Raw genomic sequence first — 24,761 nt, 5'->3', positions numbered from 1 at the left:
GTAAATAAACTATAAAATGTCATCGGATCAGAATTCTCCATTTATTCGTCAAGCATTTCATGCTCATCATCAGGGAAATAACCTTTAGTTATTCCAAGCTGAAAAATATGGGCTGAATTCACCCATTTATGTTGGACTCTGCTTGTTCCTGCAGTGCCACCAAGGAGCAATAAACTTGTCTTAATGACTCTTTTGTGTCAGTCAAGTGACAGAAAACAGCTGGAACATTTCTGGCATAGGGTCCAAAATACTTGAACATTTCTGTCTTTGAAGAGGAGGATTCCATGTGTTCTTTGGAATGTTTTTTCCACCCTATAGAGCCAAGAACATGCTTTTGCTTTCCTCTTAAGTGTTTTATAGATCCCCGCTGCAAAAACATGGAAACTAAAACTTGGGGTTTATTGAAAGCAAGAGATTTACAGTTATTTCATTTTAAACAGTTCTTGTAGAAAGGTCAAATGTCAAAATATTCTTGTTTTTAAAAATACCGGGACTTGTAAGCTTAAAAATGCATCCCTTAGAGCAACACTTGCATGCCAGAATTTTAAACAACAGGTTAGTCTGGTTAACCAAAGAACTCTGAACTGTATCAGAAGAAGTCACTTTTGGTTCTCCATAATGAGAAAATGGACCATTTCAGAAAGAATAGGAGTAATACAGTATCAGGAAGAAATTATACTTGTCATCCTACATATCCTGACAAGGTGAATTTAATCTCTCCTGCCTTATGTACCAATATCCTATGAGTACAGTGTTTTAAAATTGGTAATGCATTAGTCAGGATCTGTGGGATCTATTACATGTTGATTAGCCTTCCCAAATCCCAAGCACAGAAGGACCGCAAATTAAATAATTTATTTTTTTCTGAATTAGAGGAACAGCAATGACCATTAGGTTGACTTCAGTCATATTTCCAGATACATCCAAAAATCCAGCGGATCCATTCATAGGATGGGAAAGATTTTTGCAACTTGCCCCCTTGGCAAAACTCAGCAATTCAGCTCTGAGTAAATCAGGATCTTGTGGAATATTGTTTGCTGGCACAATAGTAGGTACCATTAGTGTCTTTCTCTCCACAGTTCCTCCAAGTGTTGTCGGTGCTAATCCTGAGAATTTGACTGTGGTGGTGAATAATTTCATCTCGCTGACTTGCGAGGTCACTGGCTTTCCACCTCCTGATCTCAGCTGGCTTAAGAACGGAAAACCTCTCAGTTCAAATGCCAACGCTTTTGTCGTACCTGGTGAGACCTTTGCGCTCAATTTCTGTCTGTTTTGTCTTGATAAAGGCGCTGACCATTATTTATCGAGCCAGTGTATTCTTGGTATTACCCCAGTGAGTAGACAAGACGCTTGGCCTACTGCGTTGAATAATTTCTCGGCTGTTGGGTAGGTTCACTTTTTAAAGAAAAGTGGCTCAGACTGAAAGCACTGAAGTAAATTGTGTGGAAAAAAAGAGGTTCTCTGGTAATAGGTATTGATTAAAGTTGAGCCATGTTGATTCACCTTCCAAAGAAATGATCAGAAGTTGTTCTGGAGGCTGAGGTATAAATTCTGTTGGCATAGGTAACAGAAAGTGAAAACCTTCCCATTGACTTCAGGGGGAATCTGGTTTAGCCCTGCTGAACTCACAGGAAGAAATCCTGGTGTTCTGAGGTCTCCTTAAACCCTCAATGCTCCCCACTAAATAAATTCCACGAATGTCTGTGGCATTTCTGCTCCTGCTGATTCTCTTCAGCCCAAGGTACCAAGTATTTGTGGTCCGAACTTAGAATTAACAGCGCTAATGAAATTTACCCTAAAATTTTAGTTCTCTTGGCTGGATATTTTTTCTTTTAAGGATTAATGTACCTTAAAAACCAACGGTTTTTTGAATCTGAGGTTAATCTAGTGCCTACGCTCAGTTTCTTGGACCTGCAGTTATAAAATAGCATTTGAGATGGATACAATAACCACAGAACAAATCTCAAGCCTTCTCTCTCCCCTTCAGGTGCTCGGACTCTTCAGATTCCTCGAGCCAAATTACTGGATGATGGTGAATATACTTGTATTGCCAGAAACCAAGCTGGAGAAAGTCACAAGAAGAGTTTCCTAACTGTCCTTGGTTTGTTTTTTACTATTTTCTGAAATAGTATCTACTGCTTTAAAAACTCAGTAGTTTGTATTTACCTTTATTAGGTTGTTTGCTGCCCTCTCACAGAACAGAGGCAGAAATAACTCTTGAGTTTCTTCTACAGTGCCCCCAAGCATCAAAGACCACAGTGGAACCTCAGCGACGGTGCTGAACGTGCGAGTGGGCGCCCCCGTGACGTTGGAGTGTGAATCCAATGCTATTCCCCCGCCAGTCATCACCTGGTACAAGAACAGGCGCATCATTTCAGAGTCTGCAAACGTGGAGATCTTAGCAGATGGGCAGACGTTACGAATCAAGAGTGCAGAGGTAGTTCAGGCTGGGGGGATGATGCATCTGCCACTATTCTCCTACTGTTCAGCAATTATTTTGCTCTTTTTGGTGTATTCTGCTAGCGATACGTAGGAGGTATATTTGCTGGAGGCCTTTTGTTCTGTGAAAAGGATCTTGAGTTGACAGAGGCAAAGGCTCTTAATATCTCTAAACTGTAGCATTTAAATAAGACTCTATAATATTTTTTTTTAAAATTTATTTTAGGTTTCTGACACAGGCCAGTACGTGTGCAAAGCCATAAATATTGCAGGGCAAGATGATAAAAACTTCCATCTGAATGTTTATGGTGAGCATACTCTGCTTTATCTGCGCTTGTTTTTATATAATAATACCATATACGCTGTAGAGTAAACAATTCAAAATCAGTTGACAAAAATGTTTGGTAACCAAACCATTCTTATCATTTCCATTCAATTAATAGTGCCACCAACTATAGAAGGCCCTGAGGAAGAGTCAGTCAATGAAACTATCAGCAATCCTGTGACCTTCGTATGTGATGCCACTGGAATTCCTCCACCAACACTAGTGTGGCTTAAGGACGGAAAACCAATAGGTAACATCCTCTTATGGTCTTTTCTGCTCCTTTTTCCCCACTTTGGGGCACCACTGTGCTATTTGCTGTCTGTTTTTTGATTCTTCTTCATCCATCTCTAGACAGACACTTAACTGATTGGCATCTTTGTCCTGTTTTGAAATTTTGATGAAAAAAATTCCTCAAGCTCTATTTGCTCTCCATGGCCTGGTTTGGAATGACTACTTGTTTACATATTTTCAGAAAACTCCGATTCTCTTGAAGTTCATATTTTATCTGGTGGAAGCAAGCTTCAGATTGCTCGCTCTCAGCTTCTAGACAGTGGAACCTACACATGTATTGCCTCAAATGTAGAGGGAAAAGCTCAGAAAAGTTACATGCTTTCTATCCAAGGTAAGGCATGAGCAGAACTGGTTAATCATTGGTTGAGTGTGACACTGTGTCTGTACTGGAGACACTGAAATAATGTAAATGTGGAGAAAAGTGGAGAATTTGGACCGTTATTTCTATCATAGAATCATTTTGGTTGGAAGAGCCCCTCAAGATCATTGAGTCCAACCATAACCTACCCCTGGCACTGCCCCATGTCCTGAGAACCTCATCTCACTCTGTCCAACCCTCCAGGGATGGTGACTCCAGCACTGCCCTGGGCAGCCTGTTCCAATGCCTGATGGCCATTTGGGGAAGAAATTGTTCCCCAGATCCAACCTCAACCACCCCTGGCGCAACTTGAGGTCATTTCCTCTTGTCCTCTTGCTTGTTACTTGGCAGAAGAGCCCAACACCCACTTAGCTACAACCTCCTTTCAGGTGGTTGCAGCAACCAGTGGGGAAAAATGGTTAGAGGATTATAGCGGTAGTCAGAAATTTCCATGAGAAAGAATATTCTTAATCTCTGATCATAGGAGAACTTGAAAGCAATCGGGAAGGCTGTGTGTGTTTGCTGCTCATCACATCCCTTCTCCTGCTGAACACACAGGCTGTGCTGGCTGTTGGAGTGTGGAACACCACACATACGTGGTTTCAGGAGCAGTGCTGATGTTGCCTCTTGTCTTTTTAGCCATAGCGAATAGGAGATAGCAAAACAAACCCTGGGAGAATTTTCTCATGAAATTTTCACACCCCCCTGCTCAACTCAGAACTAGAATTGTCACTTGCCTCCCTGCACATCACATTTACGCTAAAACTGTCTGTTTTCCTCTGTTCCTAATGACTCGTGCCCGTTAATTACACTAGTTCCCCCCATGTCTGATAAGATGCTCATGGTGTAGTATCTCCAGCTTTCTGCTGTGCTCCCTTTCTGTGCTGGCAGTGGCTGGTTGAGGAGGAGGCAGCACATGTGGCTGAATTTGCTTGAAATGCCCAAAATTTCCTCATGAGACTGACAGTCTTGATGTGATGGATAGCATGAGAGTCATCCTGGCTTTTAGGAGAACAGGCCAAACATGGCTGCTGGTTCAGACCAAGTCAATGTGCGGCTGGTAAAAGGATGATGGGCTGATGCAATCACAGAAATAATAGAACCATAGGACCTGTACGATAAGCACATACTCAAGACTTAAACAGGCATTTAATTGTTACAGTGCGTCCTGATGTTTAATGAAATGGGATTTTGTCCTATTATTGTACATGTGAACACTGTTTGAGATGATAACGGTAGATATTAAATATCATGGCAAAGATACGTGGTTTTTATGATTTTGTAAATTAGCCGTTTTAAGGAATCACTGAAGTGGCTTTGAATTTATCTTTACAGAAGCCCATCTAGAAACAACATAATCACATACTTTCTAAAGGAGGTTTGAATGGAAGTACTGCAATAAATGCTAATACTCACGTTCTACTGCAGTATAACTTTTTAGAGCGGAATTACATTTCTTGCTGATGAGTCTTCTCTTCCCTCCGTCGTGTATTTCCAGTTCCTCCCAATATTGTTGGCTCTGAAATGCCCACTGAGGTCAGCGTCCTGCTGGGAGAAAGCGTCCAGCTGGTCTGCGATGCCGACGGAGTGCCCACGCCTGTTGTGCAATGGCTTAAAGATGGAAAACCCCTTGCCAGCCATGATTTACAAAGAATAAGGCAAGCAAAAATAAGCAGACATTCTGTTATCTTCTTGTACCCTTTTAAATCTCAGCCCTAAAAAGTATAAAAAAGGGGGTCCTATGGGGGACCTTCTTTACCATCTGTAAAATACTTTGTTACTAATTTGATTTTTTTTTTCCTTTTTTTCTTTGGTACAGAGATAAGTATATATCTATATCTTTCTCAGTTAATAAGTTCCGATAAAGTTTATCAGGTTCCTTAAATTTTAGTTAGGTCAATGAGTTCCATTAATTTCCTTTGGAGGGGAAAAATCTGAGACATGGAAACATTTTACTCTTGATACTTCTTGTTACGGGTTTTTCAAAAGCCTGATTGGAATTGAATACTAATGCAAGGTTAAACAGGACATGTCTAGGAAAAACTTCCCAGCCTATCTCTAATAATAATAATATTTTGCACAAAAACAATGGTTTTCTTGCTGAATTCCCAAGAGGATAGAGATAGTTGATTTAAATGTACAAAAGTGGCTGTTTATTTGCCAGGTCATAGGAATACATAAACAAACTCACTGTATTTTATGACCTTCCTTATAGAGTAACTCCAGATGGCAGCACATTAAACATTGCCAGCGCTCTCGGTTCTGATACAGGAAAATACACTTGTGTGGCTACTAATCCTGCAGGAGAGGAAGACCGAATTTTCAACTTGAATGTATATGGTGAGTTTTCACAGATGCAGAACTGCAGTCTGGTCCATAATCCCGTCTTTGTAAGCGCTCCCAAGAGAGGGCCAAGAAATGAATGCCTGTCTTCAGGGTAATACTACAGTCATGTGTTTCCAATTTCATGTACTGTAGATATCACTGTATATTACACAGGATGTTCTGTCAACGACAAAAGGATTGAAATCACTGGTGTTTGGGGATAAACAGAATTTAAACAAATTAATTCCTTTGGTGTATTTCATAATAGAGGAATTTTGCTTGCAGTGGTGTGTTTGTTTTCTTTTTCTTGTAGATTTACTCTGATACTGCTGTCTTCTTGTGTTAATTTATCTTCGCTAATTCCAATCAAAGGACATCAGCTAAAACCCAGAGTAGTAAGATAGGCAACTAATAGTCAAAGGTCCTTAGAGTTTAAAAGAAAAGTGATAGAGTTTTGGACAAAATCCTTTCCTTGCACAATTTGACATACAGAAGATAGTGAGCATATTTCTTTCTTAGCGTGGTAGAGAGTGGACATTTTAATTTGTGAAAAATATGTTCATGAAGTACAATGACTAATGTGAAAGAGGGGCGAGTTCTGCATAGGCAGCATTTATCAGTTTTGTGTCTGTCCCACTCATGCAGAGACTCAGAATCAATTAGAATATAAGCAGAGTAGCAAGAGATGACCACTGATATAACAAATAACAATATCGAATGACCGCATCAGATCTTCTGGGGACAGAATGGCATTGTGCAACAGTGGAGACTTTTGTGGACAATTTTTCTCAGTTGAACTTCAAGCAATAACCAACTTAAACGGTCTTATCTGTGTGACTGTCATGCTGCCTGATGGGATCTGCAGTCAGACAGAATGTGGAGCTGCTGTGGCTGGGCCTCCTGTGTGTAGTGAGTCCCCTCTTACCCCAAGACCAAAACTAAAAAGCCCATTAAGCAGTTCTGTTAGAATAATCAGCCACAAACCTTAACTAGGCATTTCAAAATTTTCTATATTTAAAAATTAAGTCAGCATATACATCTAGAAGTTAATAAACTAATTTTGCTCTTGCGTGATTCTAGCTTTCACTTTTTTAAGGATTTATTTAAGTGGGTAAGTTTGAGTGGCAGCAAAGTGCTGGGTCCCATCTGGTGGTTCAGCCCATGCCCTGCATTGTCCTTCTCTCGCCATGAGCTTCAGGCTCTGGGCTGCTTCCTGTCTGCAACAACCTGATAAATCAGACAGATCATTCTACTATCCTTCTAAAGTGTATCTGATTGTATAGATGTAAATGGCTATTTATTAGGGCTTAATATTATTGTTAGAAGATTTGCTGTTTAAAAAAATAGGGAACTTCTCATTGAATTGCGCTGATTTACTGCAAGGTAACACATACGGAATGATTTTAAGAGCCAGTTTTAATATCTTCCTTTTCAATATTTACAAAATGTAGTTCCTCCAACAATAGCCAATAATAAAGATGAAGCAGAGGACCTCACTGCCCTTCTGGACACCTCCCTAAATATTGAATGTACTGCCACTGGAACCCCAGCACCACAGATAAACTGGCTGAAGAACGGCCTTCCTCTGTCTGTCTCCTCCCAAACCAGGCTGCTGTCAGCTGGGCAGATCCTCAGGTTGGTTTCCATCTTTTTTAACTAGCTGAGTTTTCTGCTCCCTTTTGTTTCATCAGCATAATTCTGCTAGTGGTTTTGGAAGCAAGAATCAAATTTGATCCAAACCGGATCATAATAAAGATAATGCATTCCATTTAGAGCTTGCTTAAAATGATTTTCTCTTTAGGCTTGCCCGAGTGCAGATATCTGATACTGGGGTGTACACTTGTGTAGCATCTAACAGGGCCGGAGTGGACAATAAACATTACAGCCTTCATGTTTTCGGTGAGTTTCTTTGAAGTGCTTTATGTACAGAATCTTATTTCTTAAACCTAATATTCGGTTTTCTTTCTGACGAACGCAAAGTTGCAACCAGCCACAAATGTATCTTACATAGGTAGTTATTAGGGAAACATTAACTTTTCGATGTGGTGGGGGTTTTTAATGGAAAGCTTTTTAACACTAGAAGAGTCCTTACTTGAATTGGAACCCATAATGTATGGTTTCTAAGTGGATTTTAACACATGCTAAACATGAGTGTAAGTGAGGAAGTGCAAAAAGATGGCTAAATTCCACCTATTTCATACTCAGAATTAACATCTGGGTTGTACTCTGCATGAATCAGATCTTTGTTTCTTGGCAGTACCACCGAGCTTGGATAACGCAGGAGGAACAGAGGATGTGACTGTAGTGAAAGGCGGTTCAGCTTCGATTAAGTGTCTCACGGATGGCACTCCTGTCCCCACCATGTCCTGGTTTAAAAATGGACATCCCTTAAGCCTGGGAGTTCACCTGACGTCGAGTAACCAAGGAATGGTCCTTCATTTTGTAAAAGTGGAGGTCGGTGACGCAGGCAAATACACTTGTGTAGCATCCAACGAAGCTGGAGACATCAGCAAGCACTTTTCCCTTAAAGTGCTGGGTAAGTGTTTGCCTTTCAGTTGAACAAAGTGTGAGCAGTAAATGAGTATCTACTTAAGACAATTAAAGTCTCTGGGGATAAGGAGTACTTTCAAGAAACATTTACTGGGATAAATGACAGAAATAAGGAAATGGAAGATACCTAAACATCTGTAAATGTGTAATATAGTCTATCTTTTTTTCCCAATGTTTCAGGGTTACTGAAATACGCTATAATTAATGGTAAACTAATCTACAAAGTAATTTGGTTTAAATAACTGACTTCGGTTAGTAAAAATTCAGCTTGACAGGATGACAGCACAGCTGAAGGCATAGCTGAAGGTACAACAGGTAAAGGACTAATAAAAATTTTCCCTGATATTATATAATATATTTTATCTTGGATTATGAAAGCATTTTTGAACTAATAATTCCAACTCAAAAAGAGAGAGGCAGGTGGAAATTCCGTGAGATACTCAGTGAGTTCACAACACAGTCAGAAACGATACTAATGTAGGCTAATTCAACCAACTCTAATCACAAGGCTGTGTATCAGGTTTTATAGGCTTTTTGAGTAGACGAAGGACTCAAATGTTTTTCCTTCCACAGAACCGCCTCACATCAACGGTTCGGATCAAGCAGAAGAGCTCTCTGTCGTTGTTAACAACCCGCTGGAACTCCTCTGCGTCTCTTCTGGCATTCCAGTCCCCAAAATCTCATGGATGAAGGACGGGCGCCCACTTCTGCAGAACGATAATGTTCATATCCTAAGAGATGTCCTTCGGATAACCAGTGCTCAGGTAGAGTATTTGCTTCAAAATAGGCTCAGTTTTGCAAACGGAACTGCCTGCTGTTAGGACCATCCTAAGAGGTGTCATAAAAAGGCTCTATAAAATCATCCACCTGCATTTGTGGTTGGAGAAGGTATTTTCCCATGCAGAACAAGCACCGGTATTAGGGCTTGAGAGTGCTTCCTCTTCTGAGAGTTATTACTTCAAGTTCATTTCAGTGTTCTGTCATTTTTTTATTTATTGGTACTCCTGTCTTTTTCCGGTTTTATTTCTGGTTTTAGTCTGTATCTATAATCTGTTCTTGTCCATTTCCTGCCTATTGTTGCTATCTCTTGCTTTTCTTCTTTTGTATTTTACATTTCCTCCTCAGCCTTTCTTCTCTTTCCATTAGCTCAGATTTTCCTATTATGTTTGTTTTGCACATGTATAAGCCATAGCTTACAGAGAAGAGTGGCATTTGCAGTCATCCGTGTGCAAGTCAAGAAGAACTAAATAAAGACAATACAAAGACTATCGGATGAATTTGGACAAGGAAAAAAAGCCAGTCCAGGGAAAAATAACCTTCACAAACCTGCCCAATAAACTCAGGCAGCATCACAAATAGAAGAGTTCTTGCTGCAGACACATTATCCAGAGAGATTTTGAGGTCCTGCAACTCTGAAACCATCTCTGTACAATCCCACCATGGAAAAATAAAGTAGTTTTCAATATCTTTATTGATTTATTTTCAGGCGTTCCTTTTCTATTTCATTTGCATTTAAGTGCTGTCTGTTCTATGTTGTCGTCAATGTTTGTATTTCAGTTTTTCTGAACTGTTCCCATATTCTGAGATTTCTGCTGAAGTCGTTGATCTGTTTCTAGGTGGAGGACACAGGAAGATACACGTGTTTGGCATCTAGCCCAGCAGGAGATGATGACAAGGAATATTTAGTAAGAGTGCACGGTAAGTTTAATTTTGGGAAAAAAATTCCTCAAACCATAAACTACTAAGGTATGTATTAGTATCTCATTAAAAAGTTCATATTAATAAAGAAGTAGTATTCGGTGTTTTGAGAAAATTATATCACACCATATGATCATAATTAACATTTCTGGATAAGGGTAACTATTCTGAATATGATACACAATTAATAGAGAAAGTTCCAGCTGGTGCATCTGATTTCTGTTATAATTCCAAATCCTACATTTTGAATTCCTAGGAAGGTTATAGATATCAGTATTCAGTTGGATTGAATTTATTGTGCTTGCTGAAAAATTATGTGAATTATACTGATATCTATAATCATCTTAGTTTTTCAGTAGAAAAAGGTAAGAAATGTATTTAGAAATGAATACATAAAATGTAATGACAGTAAAGGAAGTATAAATGGGACTTCTGCAGTTCTACCATATGCCTCAGGTTTCTTTTTGAAGATTATAGCTCCCATGTTTGTTGATGAACAGTTGATGGAATGTGGGTGATTTCCGCTGGTCATCTCACTGAGGAGGGACTTTCAATTAGTTTGTGTAATAGCTTTCACTGTGTGACCTAAGAAACAAAATCATCAGTACAAATGTGATATATTTAACACAGATATTGAAAAGCAGAACTAATTAGTGATACTGTAGCTTTGCATTTATTTTATATTCAAGAAATAAATTGGAAATTTTCAGTGAATTATTTTAATGGTAACTCATATGTGTGGTGTTTATTTTCTTTTCCTTAATTTCTGCAACAGTTCCTCCTAACATTGCTGGTACCAGTGGTCCGCAGGACATCACCGTGTTGCAGAACAGACAAGTTATACTGGAATGCAAGTCAGATGCTGTGCCGCCTCCCACCATCTCCTGGCTCAAAAATGGAGAAGTTTTAGAGGTATAGCGCTTACGCTATTTGTACTATTCCTCTGCTCCCTTTAGTTTTTTTACACACAGTGCTTGAGGTTTCTTATTCAGCTCACTCGCCCCTTCAGTGCAGTCCGAGTTCTGGAGCTTTGAATTCAAGAGCAGCCGAGTAGCCCCAGCACACCCACAGTTAGTCCTGACAAGTCCCTGAAGCCGGGACGCGTGTGAAGTGGCCATCCCGCTGTTACCTGTTCTTTTTTCCTTTAGGGGGATCCCTTGCTCCTCCTGGATCCTCTGCACAATGCTAGAAGCCTTTGGTATACTCCTGAATGGCTTCCCAGGAAAGGTAGCTGAGAAAAGACCGCACCACATGTTCCTTTGGGTATATTATGCATCCTCCTATTCTAGTAGCATTTAGAAAAGGATTAAAACTCTTAATGTCGGAAAAAAAAAAAAGAAAAAAGAAAATGGGTTCCTATTCACCACAGTTTTGTATCAAGTGCATCTTTTTCACCCAGAATTGCAGGTAGTCCCATGTTAAGGCATCAAGCCTTTGCTGGTTGAGAGACAATTAGCAAGATGAGGATGGTTGATAGAAAAAGAACTTTTTACTTTGCATCCTCTGCTTTGGGATCACTCAGAAACCAGGTGCTTTCAGTTTGAACCATTTAAGTTCAGTTATTAATTGAACTTATTTAACTGATCATTTTTCTTCAATTGATCTTTATTTGTTAATGAAGAGGAAGCAAATTCAGCTTATTAATTGTATCTCCTCTAACTGTAGTCCATCCATAGTCTTTGCCCAAAGTTCTGCTTATTTGCCTTCCTGCTGACGTGCCATTCTTCAGACTCTTTCTCTGTTGTAAATTTAGAAGAATGAAATGTTAGTGGAAGACATAAGAATATGGTGGGCAATCATGCCTTACCCAGTGCTGCTAGGGAACGTTACCTGAATATAGCACAAGAACTAGCTAGTTCTACAGAAACACTCTTCTTCTGAACGATTAATTCTTTAATTGGCTAGTGATTTTTTTAGATATATGTATTATTTTTTTAAGAAAGCGAGGTTGAACAAGGCTTGGAAGTTACATATGTGAATACTTTTTCCCTGTGTTCCTTGAAGAGCTTGTGTTTTAAAAGCAGTAATTAACAAAAATAAACCACAAAAAGAAGCCGCTGGTACAGATGTTCCCCAGAAAACAAAGCACTAGAGGACCACTATGATAGATGTATGTACTCAGCTGATAACCTGTGAATTCACTTTTGTCTTCTCATGCCTTATGAATTGATGTCAGTGTGTGAGGGCTGAGTCACTTTGCTTGGTCAGTCCCTGCCTTTTGATTTATAATAGAGTAGGGAATTTCAATATCTAGAATCAGCTTTCCTCCAGCACTGAATTTAAGTTACACATTTAGTTTAGACTTGGTTTGTCATGGGTCATTTAAGTAGCAGACTCAGGTTTGTTCTGTTCCCCACCATCCTTTTCATTCTCCAGCTTTATATAAATATATACTCTCGATACCAGGAAAACATTAGTGTCCTCCTGGATGCTTTCTCAACCTCAAAGAAGTGTAATAACCTACTAATACTAAGCAGCTGGGGAAGAGCTCTCCTCGTGTGTGGAAGAGAGATCCTCTGGGGTATATTATCCTCCTCATCTGGGAAAAATTCAGGTTTCACAGTGACAAGAGTGGACTGGAGAAAGTCAGGTTTTCAGGTTGCAGTGTTATTTCGATCTAAATCATCACTGCTTCTTGTGAAACAGCTTTGTGGTGGAGGGTGTCGTTCCTCCTGGTTTTGTTGCCTTGCACTATGCACGTTTTGAGGCCTCTTCTAGATTTCTGTATGTTTAATGCTATAATGCTGCAGCACCACCAGTTTTGGTAGCAGAACTGTAGAAAGATCTAACCTCTAGCTGCTTTGGAGTCCTTGCACTCTTCATGGATTTGGAAATGCACTTTGAGTGTTATGAAAAGTAGGTAGGAGCATCTTGACCTCATCTGGCTTTAAATAAACACTAAAAGAACTGCTGAATTTCTCAAAGGTGGGGTTTTCTGCCATACTTTGAGTAGAGCATAAGCAGTAAATGATCCCTTCACTGCCTGCTTTTTGTTGCCTATATGCCTCTGTGTTTAGAAACTAATAGCACAGGCTGTGTACTCAATGGGAAATCCCAGTTATTACCCCAAATCTGGCTGTCTGTAACCCACATTTCACCTGTGAGGCTCCAGCATTGCTTTTACTCAGCACTGGTAGTCTTACCAAATTGATGCCTCATATGAGCCCTGCCTACTAGGGTAGTAGTGCAGACCCAGAGGAGTTTCTCCTCTCTGTTGTAGCTGCTTTTCTCAGAGCTTCCAGCCAAAAGAGCACATGGGAACGGCAGCTTTCCATTTATTTCATCCAAAGTGTGGGTAGCACTTACTGGAAAAGTTTGAGTTTCTATTATTTTTCTACTGTTTTTTTTATCAGGTGTTTGAACCCTTGTCGTTGATATTGCTGTCAGTCATTTGTGCAGATCTGACCCAGACTGGGTGTGGTAAAAAAAGCTTTGAGTTCAAAGGGCTGCTTAGGTGCTCTGGAGCTGCCACGGAGCTGAGAAGAGCAGTATCCTCTGCCTAAGAAACTTAGTTTGTGCTGGCTCCCACCTGATCAAGACTGTGACGTCTGAAGAACAGTGTAGAAAATCTCATATTTCTTCTGCCTGTAGTGTACATGGATTTAAAAAAACCAGTAAATTCATTGTGTGCTATAGGATGCCCCTTTCCATGAAAATGCAAAAGCCCTTTGGCTATGTAACCCCAAAAAGCTGTCTTATGCAGGCACAAATTCAAGTAGGGGTTTCAAGGGAAAACCACTAAGCAATGATAATTTTTAAAAACTTTCTTTACCCTGTTATGTTAATGGATGTAAACCAAGTTAAGCCAGCAACAAATTCAGTCCCTGGTTTATTTTCTGCCTTCTTTCAGGGCTTTTATTACTTTGCAATGACAGAATGGTCTGTCTTCATGAAGAGAACGACGATAGAGTTAAATTTGTCAAACTCTCTCTCTTTCCCTTAGGGAAGTCCTCGAGTCCGAATCCTCTCTAACGGGCGATACCTGCAGATCAACAACGCTGACCTCAGCGATACAGCGAGCTATACGTGTGTGGCAACTAACATCGCAGGAAAAACAACCAGGGAGTTCCTGCTGACAGTACATGGTAAAATCACGGATCCGGTCTTGTGCATTTTGATCTTTGCATGATATTTCTGCAGGAGTTTAAGTGGCAAGAAGGAAGCAGTAGGAGTCTCTTTCTAGCCAAGATCTGGCCGCTTAGGCTGCGTCTGAACTGTCTGTGTTGCATTCTGTGTGCCACCATCAGAGTCCACAGCTATCCCCCCAGCTGAAGGACCTGTTGGGGACTCACTGGGGCTCTCCCTCCATCCCTCTGTGCTCTCTGCTCTTGGAGGGTGCTGGGCATCCAGCCATCATCCTGATCCCGAGTCAGGATGTGAGTGAACACCCCAATCCAGGACTGAGAAGTTCTTAAAAGCACATGGCTGGCACCTTGGGATACTTGGTTTCATAGCTGGCTTGGCCACCAGTTTTGTAAGTTATTTGAAAATTGTGGCTTATTCTCTGTACCTGTAAGCAGGAGACAGCAGGGAGATGGGGCTTGAAGGGCCCTACACACTCAATATCTGTCCTCTGCTACTGTAGGCCTGAAATTAATTTTAAACCTCTTTATTTTCTCACCTCCGGTCTGATGAGAAACTATTCTGTTCTCACACTCAGGTGATGATAAGAAACTTTTTTCCTGTATCTGTCTGTTCACAACCCAACCATATGTACCTACATTACCCTGTGCCTGCCCAGTGACTCTCCTTACTGGTCCAATTAAAATTCTTATTTCTCCTTATCACTACAGCCTTATTGTGCTGAATTAAACACGCTGAGCTCTTTTACTGTTTTAGCTATGTGATAACCTTTGTAGTAACTTTCAAAGATGATCTTTACAGCACATTTCAGACAAACTTTCTTTTTCATTCCCTACTGCATCACGGCAATTATTGTGCACTACGCAAAATGGTAAGAAACTTGTTTTTGTCATTGCACTCATTCATGTATCTGTTAGTGCATCTGTGTTTTCATGTGTTTAGTTTCAGTCATTGCAGCACAAGGTTTATTCCTGATATTACTGGTGATTTTCCCTTTGCAGTGGCTCCTACAATCCATAGCGGTCCTCAGACTGCTGCTGTGCGACTAAATGCTTCTGCTGTTCTGGAGTGTGCTGCAGAAGGAGTACCGACCCCGAGAGTTACGTGGAGGAAGGATGGGGCTGTTTTTACTGCAAACAATACAAGGTATTGTCTAAAAGTCAGCATAAATATTTTTCATTAGTTCTTAAGAATTTATTAGTTGCAGAAAGCTTAATTAGGTGTCTGCTGCTTGTGAATTAGTTTTGTTTTCACAGATCAGAACTAATATTTGAGCTATCATCTTGACTAGACCAAAAGGTGGAAAACACTGTGATAGAAACTGTAATAAAAAGTGTTCTACAAACAACTTTTCATAGTGGTACCGAACGTTTCATCCTTTTATTCTTAAAAAGGACAAAAAAACCTCCTCTGACAACAAAATATAATAATTCTTCTCATATTAAAGATGATGAACAGGAAACATGAAAGATCTTTATTTTTTTTTATACAGTTTTGGGATGAAGCCAAGCAGTTCATGCAGACTAAAAGCTACTCGAGTGTGCTCTGTAGTTTCTAATACGTAAAACTTGTATATCGTGTTCTAGCACCAACTTTGATTATAGTAAATGGTTTCTATCTTTGGATCGTTTTAAGGGGAAAGATTTTGGTATTTTCTAGAACTGAGCAAATGCTAAAGAATTCAGTTGCATTTCAAAGAAACGAGAAAATGTAAAAGCATCAATTGGGGGTTTTTTAAGGCTAAATGAGAAACCATAAAAAAGGGCTTTTGGATATTTTCTGCAAATCTGTCATCATTTATGTGAAATCACTGTGTCAGCTGGATTTCATAATTTCTCTGGAAAACAGATGCGCTGGGAAAGAGTGAAGTCAGAATAAGCACAAAAAATGAGAAAACTCCCTGTGCCCAAATGAAGCCACCGCACGTTTAGGCTTTTTGTTGGGTACCCTGCGTCATCTCTTCCTTCTGCGGTACCAGGATAGCCTGTGGTTCTGTTGATGGATAGCGGAAACAATATATGGCATTGTTTCAGATATTCCATGGCAGAGGATGGGTCTCTACACATCCACTCAGCACACGTTACGGACACAGGAAGATACGTGTGTATGGCAACCAATGCAGCTGGCACGGAACGCAAACAAATCGATCTGCAGGTTCTTGGTAAAGAGTTTTGGTTTTAAATAAATACGTGGTTTTTACAAGTCTGAAGTTCAATTACATAACTCTTCCATTCTGCTAGATCCAGTGTTAAGTTCAGCCCCTTTATAGCCTTGGGAATACAACCCAAGTGTTCATGAAAAGAAAATACTTATGCCTTGTGCACTGGATCTAGAAAGACTTGACACATCCTATGCTCTATGTTTAGTAAGTTTACTACTGTCAGTTTACTCTTTTATAAAAAATCAAGGCTGTTCATTTCTCTCTATATAGGTAAGGGGTGGGGTGTACACGTATATATAATTATTCTGAATAATTAGGCTTTCTTTGTCTTTAGTCCCTCCAACTATTGCTCCTGGACAGACGAACATCACAGTTACTGTAAACGTGCAGACCACTTTGCCCTGTGAAACCACTGGGATTCCCAGACCAGCAATTCGCTGGAAAAAGAACGGGCATCTGCTCAGTGTTGACCAGAACCAGAATACATACAGGTGAGAAATGTTTTCTTTTCACTGTGGGTTTAAAGTTTTCAGGGATGATTTTGGCACTATAAAAATCTAGCCATGCTTAAATGTAATCTTGTATAGCCAGCAATTTCAGCGCTCTGATTGCCTGAGAAGAAAAGAAGTATTTCAATGGCTTTTACTTTCTTCTCTTTTCTTTGTTCAGACTTCTATCTTCAGGTTCCTTAGTAATCATTTCTCCCACTGTGGATGACACTGCTGTCTATGAGTGCTCTGTGTCAAATGATGCAGGAGAAGATCAAAGAGCAGTTGAGCTCACTGTTCAAGGTAGAGGGGATATTGCTATTACATGTGTACGGCACCCAGAATTTCTTTGGGGCACTGAGATGAGATTTTTATAGCATTTTTTTATGTTACTGATATCCATAAGTCTCTGGTATTCCCAAGAAAGCTAAGTTATTTCCAAGAATTCATAAAAATGAAAACGAGCAAGTAACCTTCACACTCATCTTCATTTTTAGTGCCCCCGTCCATAGCAGATGAAGCCACAGAGCTTTTGGTAACAAAGCTGTCTCCAGCAGTGATTTCCTGCACCGCCTCAGGGGTTCCTGCCCCCTCAGTTCGCTGGACCAAAAATGGCATGAAGTTGCTTCCCAGAGGAGATGGCTACAGAATTCTCTCTTCAGGTACTGTGCATGACCAGAGCTCAGCCACAGAGAACCAGTGAGAGGGTCTGATTGAGCAAATAATTAACTTTAATGCAAACAATATCCAGTTTCTTAAAGTAAAGATACAGACCCCTTCTGATGGATGCTGTAAGGCAGTTTTTCTGTGAATACAGGATACTGCTGTAGGTTTTAACGCTCGCTCTCTCTGCCGCAGGTGCTGTTGACATACCTGCCACTCAGTTGGCCCATGCGGGACGATACACCTGCGAGGCGCGCAACACCGCTGGCTCCGCTCACCGTCACGTCACGCTTCACGTCCAGGGTAAAAAGTGAACCTGAAAAAAAGGCTCATTCTGTCAGTAAACGCTGCCTTTGAATACATCCCTATGCTGCAGAGTAACAGTGAGGGCAGAGTGCACTGTCACTACCGTCTTGCTCAACTGAATTAGAGATTATTCGCAAAGACACTACTCTGCATGGTACAACTCTCAGACCCCAGACAGAGCACCCCCCAGTCCATGCTGCTGAATTTTATTTTTGTAATGTTTTTGTGTTTTCCTGTTTTGTAAGTTATAATGCACGTGATGGGAAATTGCATGAAGTAAGGCCATATTCTGTGCCCATAGTCATGCTGAGCCCGTCTGTTGTATTTAAGAGCACTTCCATTGAACTCTTCATAAAGATGACAGAATTACAGCTATTGCTCATTTAGCTTTCTCAGGTTATGCGATTTTAGTATCTAGTATATTTTCTAACCTTGAAGATTAAACATATTGCATTTTCCTTTTGATTTCATTCCCCAGAACCACCAGTTATCCAGACTCAGCCAGGGGTGCTGGACGTCATTGTGAACAATCCTATTCTACTCCCGTGTGAAGCGACGGGTACACCTCGACCTGTAATAACCTGGCAAAAGGAGGGCATCAATGTCATCACAACAGGTTTTGTTTCAGAATATTCAAACTTGGATATAGTGAACCTGTTTATTTAAAAACAAAACACAGACAAAACAAGTGTCATATTTCACTTCTGTTTGTTTTAGGCAATGGTTACATGGTTCTTCCCAGTGGCAGTTTACAGATTGCAAAATCAACTGTTGAAGATGCTGGCACTTACATGTGTGTTGCTCAGAACCCAGCTGGCACTGCTCTGGGGAAGATCAAACTGAAAGTTCAAGGTAAATAAAGAAGCTTTTACACTCTTCTAGTGATTTACAGCCAAGAAATGTGTGCACACTTTCTGCTGGTTAAAACACATTTCTGGGCAATAGAAACGGACCTGATGCTTTCCTCTTTGATGTGACTCTGAATAGAGCCCAGGAGGTTTATTCTCTTTAGTTGGCTGTCTATTTTAGGATTCAAGTATGCTTTTAGGATTATTTTCATTAAGAACTGAAGCGTTCTGTACATTTTACAACCTCTAATTCTTTTAAAAAATTCTTTGTAAAATTCTTTTCAGTTCCTCCTGTGATCAAGTCCCACCTCAAGGAATATGTCGTTCCTGTTGATCAGTCTGTCACTCTGCAGTGTGAGGCTGACGGTTACCCAGGGCCAGAGATCAGCTGGCACAAAGACGGCCAGCAGATAACGGAGTCCATGAGGAGAAGGATCCTCAGCACCGGCGCACTGCAGCTGGTGTTTGCGCAGCCCGGTGACGCGGGCCGGTACACCTGCATAGCAGCCAACGCGGCGGGGTCCAGCAGCGCTGGCGTGGAGCTCACTGTGCACAGTAAGTGTGACCGGCTGGGACCAACATGTGTTGGCACAGTGTGAATCTGTGGCGAGTGAGCCACAGGTCTCCCACAGCATCCTCACAGCTGAACTGAGGGAGTGCGGTCTGGATGATCAGGTAGTGAGATGGATTGCGAACTGTCTGAAGGGAAGAAGCCAGAGAGTCGTGGTCAATGGGCAGAGTCCAGTTGAGGCCTGTATCCAGTGCAGTGCCTCAGGGGCAGTGCTGGGGCCGGTATTATTCAATATATTCATCAATGATTTGGACGAGGGAAGAGAGTGACTGTCAGCAAGTTTGCTGGTGACACCAAGCTGGGAGGAGTGGCTGACACTGGAAGCTGTGCTGCCATCAGAGACCTGGACAGGATGGAGAGTTGGGCAGGGAGAAATTTAATGAAATAGAACAAGGGCAAGTGTAGAGTTTTGTATCCGAGCAGGAACAACCCCAGGTTCCAGTGTAAGTTGGGGAATGACGTATTAGAGAGCAGTGTAGGGGAAAGGGACCCAGGGGTCTTGGTGGACAACAGGAGGAGCACTGGGCCCTTGTGGCCAGGAAGGCCAGTGGTACCTGGGGTGGTTAGTAGGTTAAGAGAGGTTCTTCTCCTCTGCCCTGGTGAGACCACATCTGGAATATTGTGTCCAGTTGTGGCCCCTCAGTTCCAGCAGGACAGGGAACTGCTGCAGAGAGTCCAGCGCAGCCACCAAGATGCTGAAGGGAGTGGAGCATCTCCCGGGTGAGGAAAGGCTGAGGGAGCTGGGGCTCTGGAGCTGGACAAGAGGAGACTGAGGGGTGACCTCATTAATGTTTACAGATATATAAAGGAGGAGTGTCAGGAGGATGGAGCCAGGTTCTTCTGGGTGACAACCAGTGATAGGACAAGGGGTAATGGGTTCAAACTGGAACACAAGAGGTTCCACTTAAATATGAGAAGAAACTTGTTCCTGGTGAGGGTAACAGAACACTGGAATAGGCTGCCCAGGGGGGTTGTGGAGTCTCCTTCTCTGCAAACCCACCTGGACACCTTCCTGTGTAACCTCATCTGGGTGTTCCTGCTCTGGTGGGGGCATTGGACTGGATGAACTTTTGAGGTCCCTTCCGATCCCTGACATTCTGTGATTCTGTGTGATTCTATGAGGAGCTGGGATGTGATATTCAGGAAAATTGTGCTGCTTAATGTGTGAGTTTTATTGGGTTGTAGTGTCAGCCAGTTGCTTGGATTTAGGAAGCAACTATTGAATTTAGGAAGCAACCATTTCCTTTGCTGGGTTTACACTTTGTTAAAAGTATTTCCCACATTTCTCCAGCATGCTTAATGGTAGTCATGGATGGAGACAAGAAACAAAGCAGAAGGTGCAGGCAATTATTTCTTCAGTCCAGTATTGTATGTTTTTACAGTAATGCTTGAATAATACGTACAGGTAAATCTTTTTAATAAACCTCCTCCCAGTTCCACCCAAGATCGGCAGTACGGAGGCGCAGTACACGGCCACGGAGGGCTCCCGGGCTGTTCTGTCCTGCGTGGCGGAGGGGATTCCAACACCAACAATAACCTGGAAGAAGGACAATATGCTGTTAACAGATATAGCAGGAAAATACCAGGCTGTGCCAGATGGAGACCTCATTTTGGACAATGTTGTTGTAAGTTTCCTAAATCTAAGCTATGACTTGTCAGGTTTGACAGTAACAAGACTCTGCTTCTCTTCACTCCTGGATTAGTCTTTGTTTTACTTTGTTTTCTTCTTATTAATGTTCCAGAGACTTTATAAACGTTTCATTTTCCACTGCGGAGTAAAGTATCTGTGAAAAATGTGTAGTGATAAGTTCTCAGGAAGGATAAAAAGAAGTGTAGGTCATCTTTCAAATTTAGAGGACGTGAAAGAGTTCAGATGAGCATTTCTACTGAATGCTTGTTCCAAACCTTTGGAGATTCTGGTATCAATGTACAGGTGGTGGTGTGTAGCATATATCACAGTTGAAATTTCCCCGACATGCTTTCTTTCAGCCTGAGGATTCCGGCAGTTACACCTGTGTTGCTCACAGTGCTGCTGGGGAAGACACACACACTGTCACCCTGATAGTTCATGTACTGCCAGCATTCACTGAACTTCCAGGAGATGTCGCTTTGACTAAAGGAGAGCAGCTCAGATTAATGTGCAAAGCAACTGGGATACCTGTACCCAAAATAACGTGGACCTTTAACAATAACATCATTCCAGGTGGGTAACACCAGCTCTTAGTGGTCATTTCACTCTAGAGTTGTTTCCCTGCACCCCCAGCATTGCAACTAGTTTAGGATAAGGAAGAAAAAACATCTAGAGAGAACAAACTTGGTAGGTGGTGATTTTGTAAGGAATATCTTCAGTATTATGCAGTCACGTAATTAAATTGCCTCTAAGGAATATCTTCAGTATTATGCAGTCATGTAATTAAATTGCCTCTGAGACAAAGCTGTAAGGAAGACAGTTAAGAAATTGTTCCCCTTCTGTAGCCACCAATGCAACACATTAAAAACATTGAGTATCTGATGACGTTTACTCAGCATCCAACAACTTACGCCATTTCTCTTAAATATTAAGAAACCTCAGCAGTTCGTAGAATGCAGGTGCACAAAGCTTGAAATTAAGGGACAACTTAAGGGAATACTGGCATGTGGGCAGATGTCCTACCAGCGACTTTTCAGTGGATTTCTGGGCTGTCTCAGAAATGAAATGGCCCAGTGCCACTGAACTGTGTGGCTGAACCACGCTGTAATTCAAACAGGCTTGTGACAGAGCAGTCACCGAGATGCAGAAGTTTAAAATCCCTGCAGTGACCCTTTACTGCGTGTTCTCCCTTCAGCACAATATGATGACGTAAATGGACACAGCGAGCTTGTTATCGAGAGAGTGTCCAAAGATGACTCTGGTACCTACGTGTGCAGAGCAGAAAACACAGTCGGCTCCATCAAAGCTATTGGGTTTGTGTATGTCAAAGGTATGTAAAATAACAGTACTTACGGTCACTATTGGACAGTGTCACACAGCTGTCGGTTTTGACAGTAGAATCATAGAATGGTTTGGGTTGGAGGAGACATTAAACATCATGCAGTCCAACCCCCTGCCATGGGCAGGGACACCTTCCACTAAACCAGGTTGCTCAAAGCCCCATCCAGCCTGGCCCTGGAGCCTGCCAGGGATAGGGCATCCACAGCTGCTCTGGGCAGCCTGTGCCAGAGTCTCACCACCCTCATGGGGAAGAATCTCTTCCTTATATCTAATCAAAACGTCCCCTCTTTCAGTGTGAAACAATTATCCATAATATTTTATGCCTTGTCTATGACTAAATGGAAAAAAAATCAAAACAGGTTGAAATTCACACTTCAGAAAGTCAGAGATTAATGATCCTTACCAGCAATTTCATTAAGAGCATTTAGTTTGATTCTGTTATTTCTCTGCCATCACTTGTTTTGTCAGAGCCTCCAGTCTTCAAAGGGGATTACCACTCCAGCCGAATTGAGCCCTTGGGTGGCAACGCGATGTTGAATTGTGAAGTCAGGGGAGATCCACCTCCAACCATCCAGTGGAGCAAAAAAGGAGTTAGCGTTCAGATTAGCAATCGAATCCAGCAGCTGAACAACGGTTCTCTCGCCATCTACGGCACTGTTGTGAGTCCCTGTGCCATTACGCTGTGTTGTTGTGTTGTACTTGATGAATAAAGGTGTTGCAGATTACAGTGCTTTGCAAGAATGAGGCCAGACCTTTAATCCACTTTTGCTAACAGTCTAACAACTGTTGTTTTAATTCAGACTAGAATTAGACTCAAATTATTGTGACAAAAAAGCCCCATGGGGCTGTTGTTCTCTTTAGTTGTCGAAAAGACTGAATCTACTTATTAATTGGTGTGTGAAATCCTGGTCGTGCACAGTTAAATGGGAATTGTCCTTTTGACCTTGAAAGATCATGGGTTCTACACAGGTCAGCTGAAAAGAAATTGCGTTTTCCATGCGCAAGTCTCTTAGCATCTGAATTCCTAATACAAATGCCAAGACCTGGTTTTGCCCCTATAAACCAATGCCTGGATTTTGAAATGGGGTTAAAAACGGCACCTACCTTGAGTTCAATTAAGTAAAAAACCAAAACCAAAACCAACAAATATTTGATCCTCAGAATTTACCAGTTGAAAGAAATAAAAAATGGAATAAGAAAAATAATTCACAATATCAGCTTCATGGTAACAAAGGTAAAACACTGAGATACTCCCTATCAGCGTGCTTCTGAATATCCAGAGTGCGACACACTGTGCTGCAGAAAATTCACTTAGAGGAGGTGCCCTGCAAGCAGAAACCCGTCTTTTGTACATGCTGACTGTTTGCTTTTTGTTCTGAAGAACGAGGATGCTGGTGACTACAAGTGCGTGGCTACCAACGAGGCCGGCGCGGCGGAACGCAGCCTGACACTGACATTGCAGAGTAAGACCCAAAGCGATAAGTTTGATGCCACTAGCGGTGACCTGTGTCTAGAGAGGTGCATGCCGCTCCTGTTGAGTTCTGGAGGTTGGGCGCTGCACTGTGGGTTAAGATTCATCTCGTCTTTCTTCGTTAAGTCTGGCTTAAGCTAGTGATTGAGGTCAAAGATGAGAAGCACATAGAGTTGATTCAGGCTCATCCAAGAAAGCAGCTCAGAGTGGGGTGAATCACCTCTGAGAGGGCCTGTTCCTCTTGGTTGACTGGAGAGGATGTCTCTACAACTGGGTTAAACTAAACTCTTTTCCATTAACAAAGTTATGTGAGATGAATCCCAGCTTTTACTGACTGTATTTTATTTCTTACAGAAGGCATTATTTTGGAATTATTTTTTCACTGATGGTAGAATTTCCAAATATGCCTCTTCTGTTACAGTCTCAAGCAGTGTGGCTCTGTTACTTATGTCTCAGTTGCCTCTGGACAGGATTAATAGCGCCTTCCTGCAGGTTTTATGAAAGGCAACATATTTTAGCAGTACAAGAAGACTGTGTGCTCATGGAGTCAGGCCTCAATCCCAACTTTGCCCCTCAGGTTGCTACATATTAAAAATAGCCTATTTTTGTCATTTTAACTTGCATATAAGCCTCCCTTTTGACAGTGGAAGATCAACCATAGTAGTTTTAGTCAAAGTAAACAGACTTAAGATTTTTTGCCCCTGTTCTGACCAGACCTTTAATATTCAATACCATGAAAAAAACCGTAACCTTGTGCTCTTGCCTAAATAAACCTTTCTCTTGTAGGTCCCCCTGTTATTACTGTGGAACCGGTAGGGACAGTGATTGAAGCGGGTGCCACGGCGATGCTGCACTGCCAGGCACACGGGGAGCCCCCTCCGACCATCACGTGGTCCCGCCAAGGTCACCCGGTTGTGAGTGATGAGAGAGCGACTGTCCTGTCTAACGGCTCCTTGCGTCTCGTCGCAGCGCGGAAGGAAGATACGTCTGAGTACGAGTGTGTAGCGAGGAATCTCATGGGATCTGTTCTGGTTCGAGTACCCCTGACTGTCCAGGGTAGGTGTGCAAAATATGGGATAGTGACTGCAAACCGGTAGATGACAACATTAATGGTGGATAGATGCAATCAAGATTTTATCTTATCCATATTTTATGGATATTTTGTCTTATCTTGCATATACGCATTAAGCATGTGTTAAATCTGGTCTGAGAT

At 41.6% G+C, this 24,761-nt stretch overlaps 1 protein-coding gene across 1 annotated transcript in view; it reads left to right on the top strand.

Annotated features, from left to right (window-relative positions):
- Positions 1 to 24,761, top strand: part of HMCN1 (hemicentin 1) — a gene marked incomplete at both ends in the record, with an annotated part of 184,042 nt that overhangs the window by 138,516 nt on the left and 20,765 nt on the right. The window contains 30 exons of the mRNA XM_080348671.1: positions 1,080 to 1,241; positions 1,988 to 2,101; positions 2,235 to 2,437; positions 2,666 to 2,747; positions 2,883 to 3,014; positions 3,237 to 3,386; positions 4,912 to 5,071; positions 5,629 to 5,753; positions 7,190 to 7,373; positions 7,540 to 7,637; positions 7,996 to 8,274; positions 8,862 to 9,052; positions 9,905 to 9,986; positions 10,762 to 10,898; positions 13,930 to 14,071; positions 15,071 to 15,215; positions 16,103 to 16,230; positions 16,565 to 16,721; positions 16,900 to 17,021; positions 17,216 to 17,380; positions 17,577 to 17,684; positions 18,166 to 18,303; positions 18,405 to 18,539; positions 18,821 to 19,090; positions 20,541 to 20,731; positions 21,096 to 21,309; positions 21,932 to 22,066; positions 22,546 to 22,736; positions 23,459 to 23,540; positions 24,335 to 24,604. Of these exons, the coding sequence (XP_080204797.1) occupies positions 1,080 to 1,241; positions 1,988 to 2,101; positions 2,235 to 2,437; positions 2,666 to 2,747; positions 2,883 to 3,014; positions 3,237 to 3,386; positions 4,912 to 5,071; positions 5,629 to 5,753; positions 7,190 to 7,373; positions 7,540 to 7,637; positions 7,996 to 8,274; positions 8,862 to 9,052; positions 9,905 to 9,986; positions 10,762 to 10,898; positions 13,930 to 14,071; positions 15,071 to 15,215; positions 16,103 to 16,230; positions 16,565 to 16,721; positions 16,900 to 17,021; positions 17,216 to 17,380; positions 17,577 to 17,684; positions 18,166 to 18,303; positions 18,405 to 18,539; positions 18,821 to 19,090; positions 20,541 to 20,731; positions 21,096 to 21,309; positions 21,932 to 22,066; positions 22,546 to 22,736; positions 23,459 to 23,540; positions 24,335 to 24,604 (4,692 nt within the window). The remainder of the gene's footprint in view (positions 1 to 1,079; positions 1,242 to 1,987; positions 2,102 to 2,234; positions 2,438 to 2,665; positions 2,748 to 2,882; positions 3,015 to 3,236; positions 3,387 to 4,911; positions 5,072 to 5,628; positions 5,754 to 7,189; positions 7,374 to 7,539; positions 7,638 to 7,995; positions 8,275 to 8,861; positions 9,053 to 9,904; positions 9,987 to 10,761; positions 10,899 to 13,929; positions 14,072 to 15,070; positions 15,216 to 16,102; positions 16,231 to 16,564; positions 16,722 to 16,899; positions 17,022 to 17,215; positions 17,381 to 17,576; positions 17,685 to 18,165; positions 18,304 to 18,404; positions 18,540 to 18,820; positions 19,091 to 20,540; positions 20,732 to 21,095; positions 21,310 to 21,931; positions 22,067 to 22,545; positions 22,737 to 23,458; positions 23,541 to 24,334; positions 24,605 to 24,761) is intronic.

This window comes from Nesoenas mayeri (assembly GCF_963082525.1).
Source record: "Nesoenas mayeri genome assembly, chromosome: 8".
Taxonomy (NCBI): Eukaryota; Metazoa; Chordata; class Aves; order Columbiformes; family Columbidae; genus Nesoenas; species Nesoenas mayeri.
Note: the sequence above shows the minus strand (reverse complement) of the source record. Positions and strands in the feature narration are given on the sequence as shown.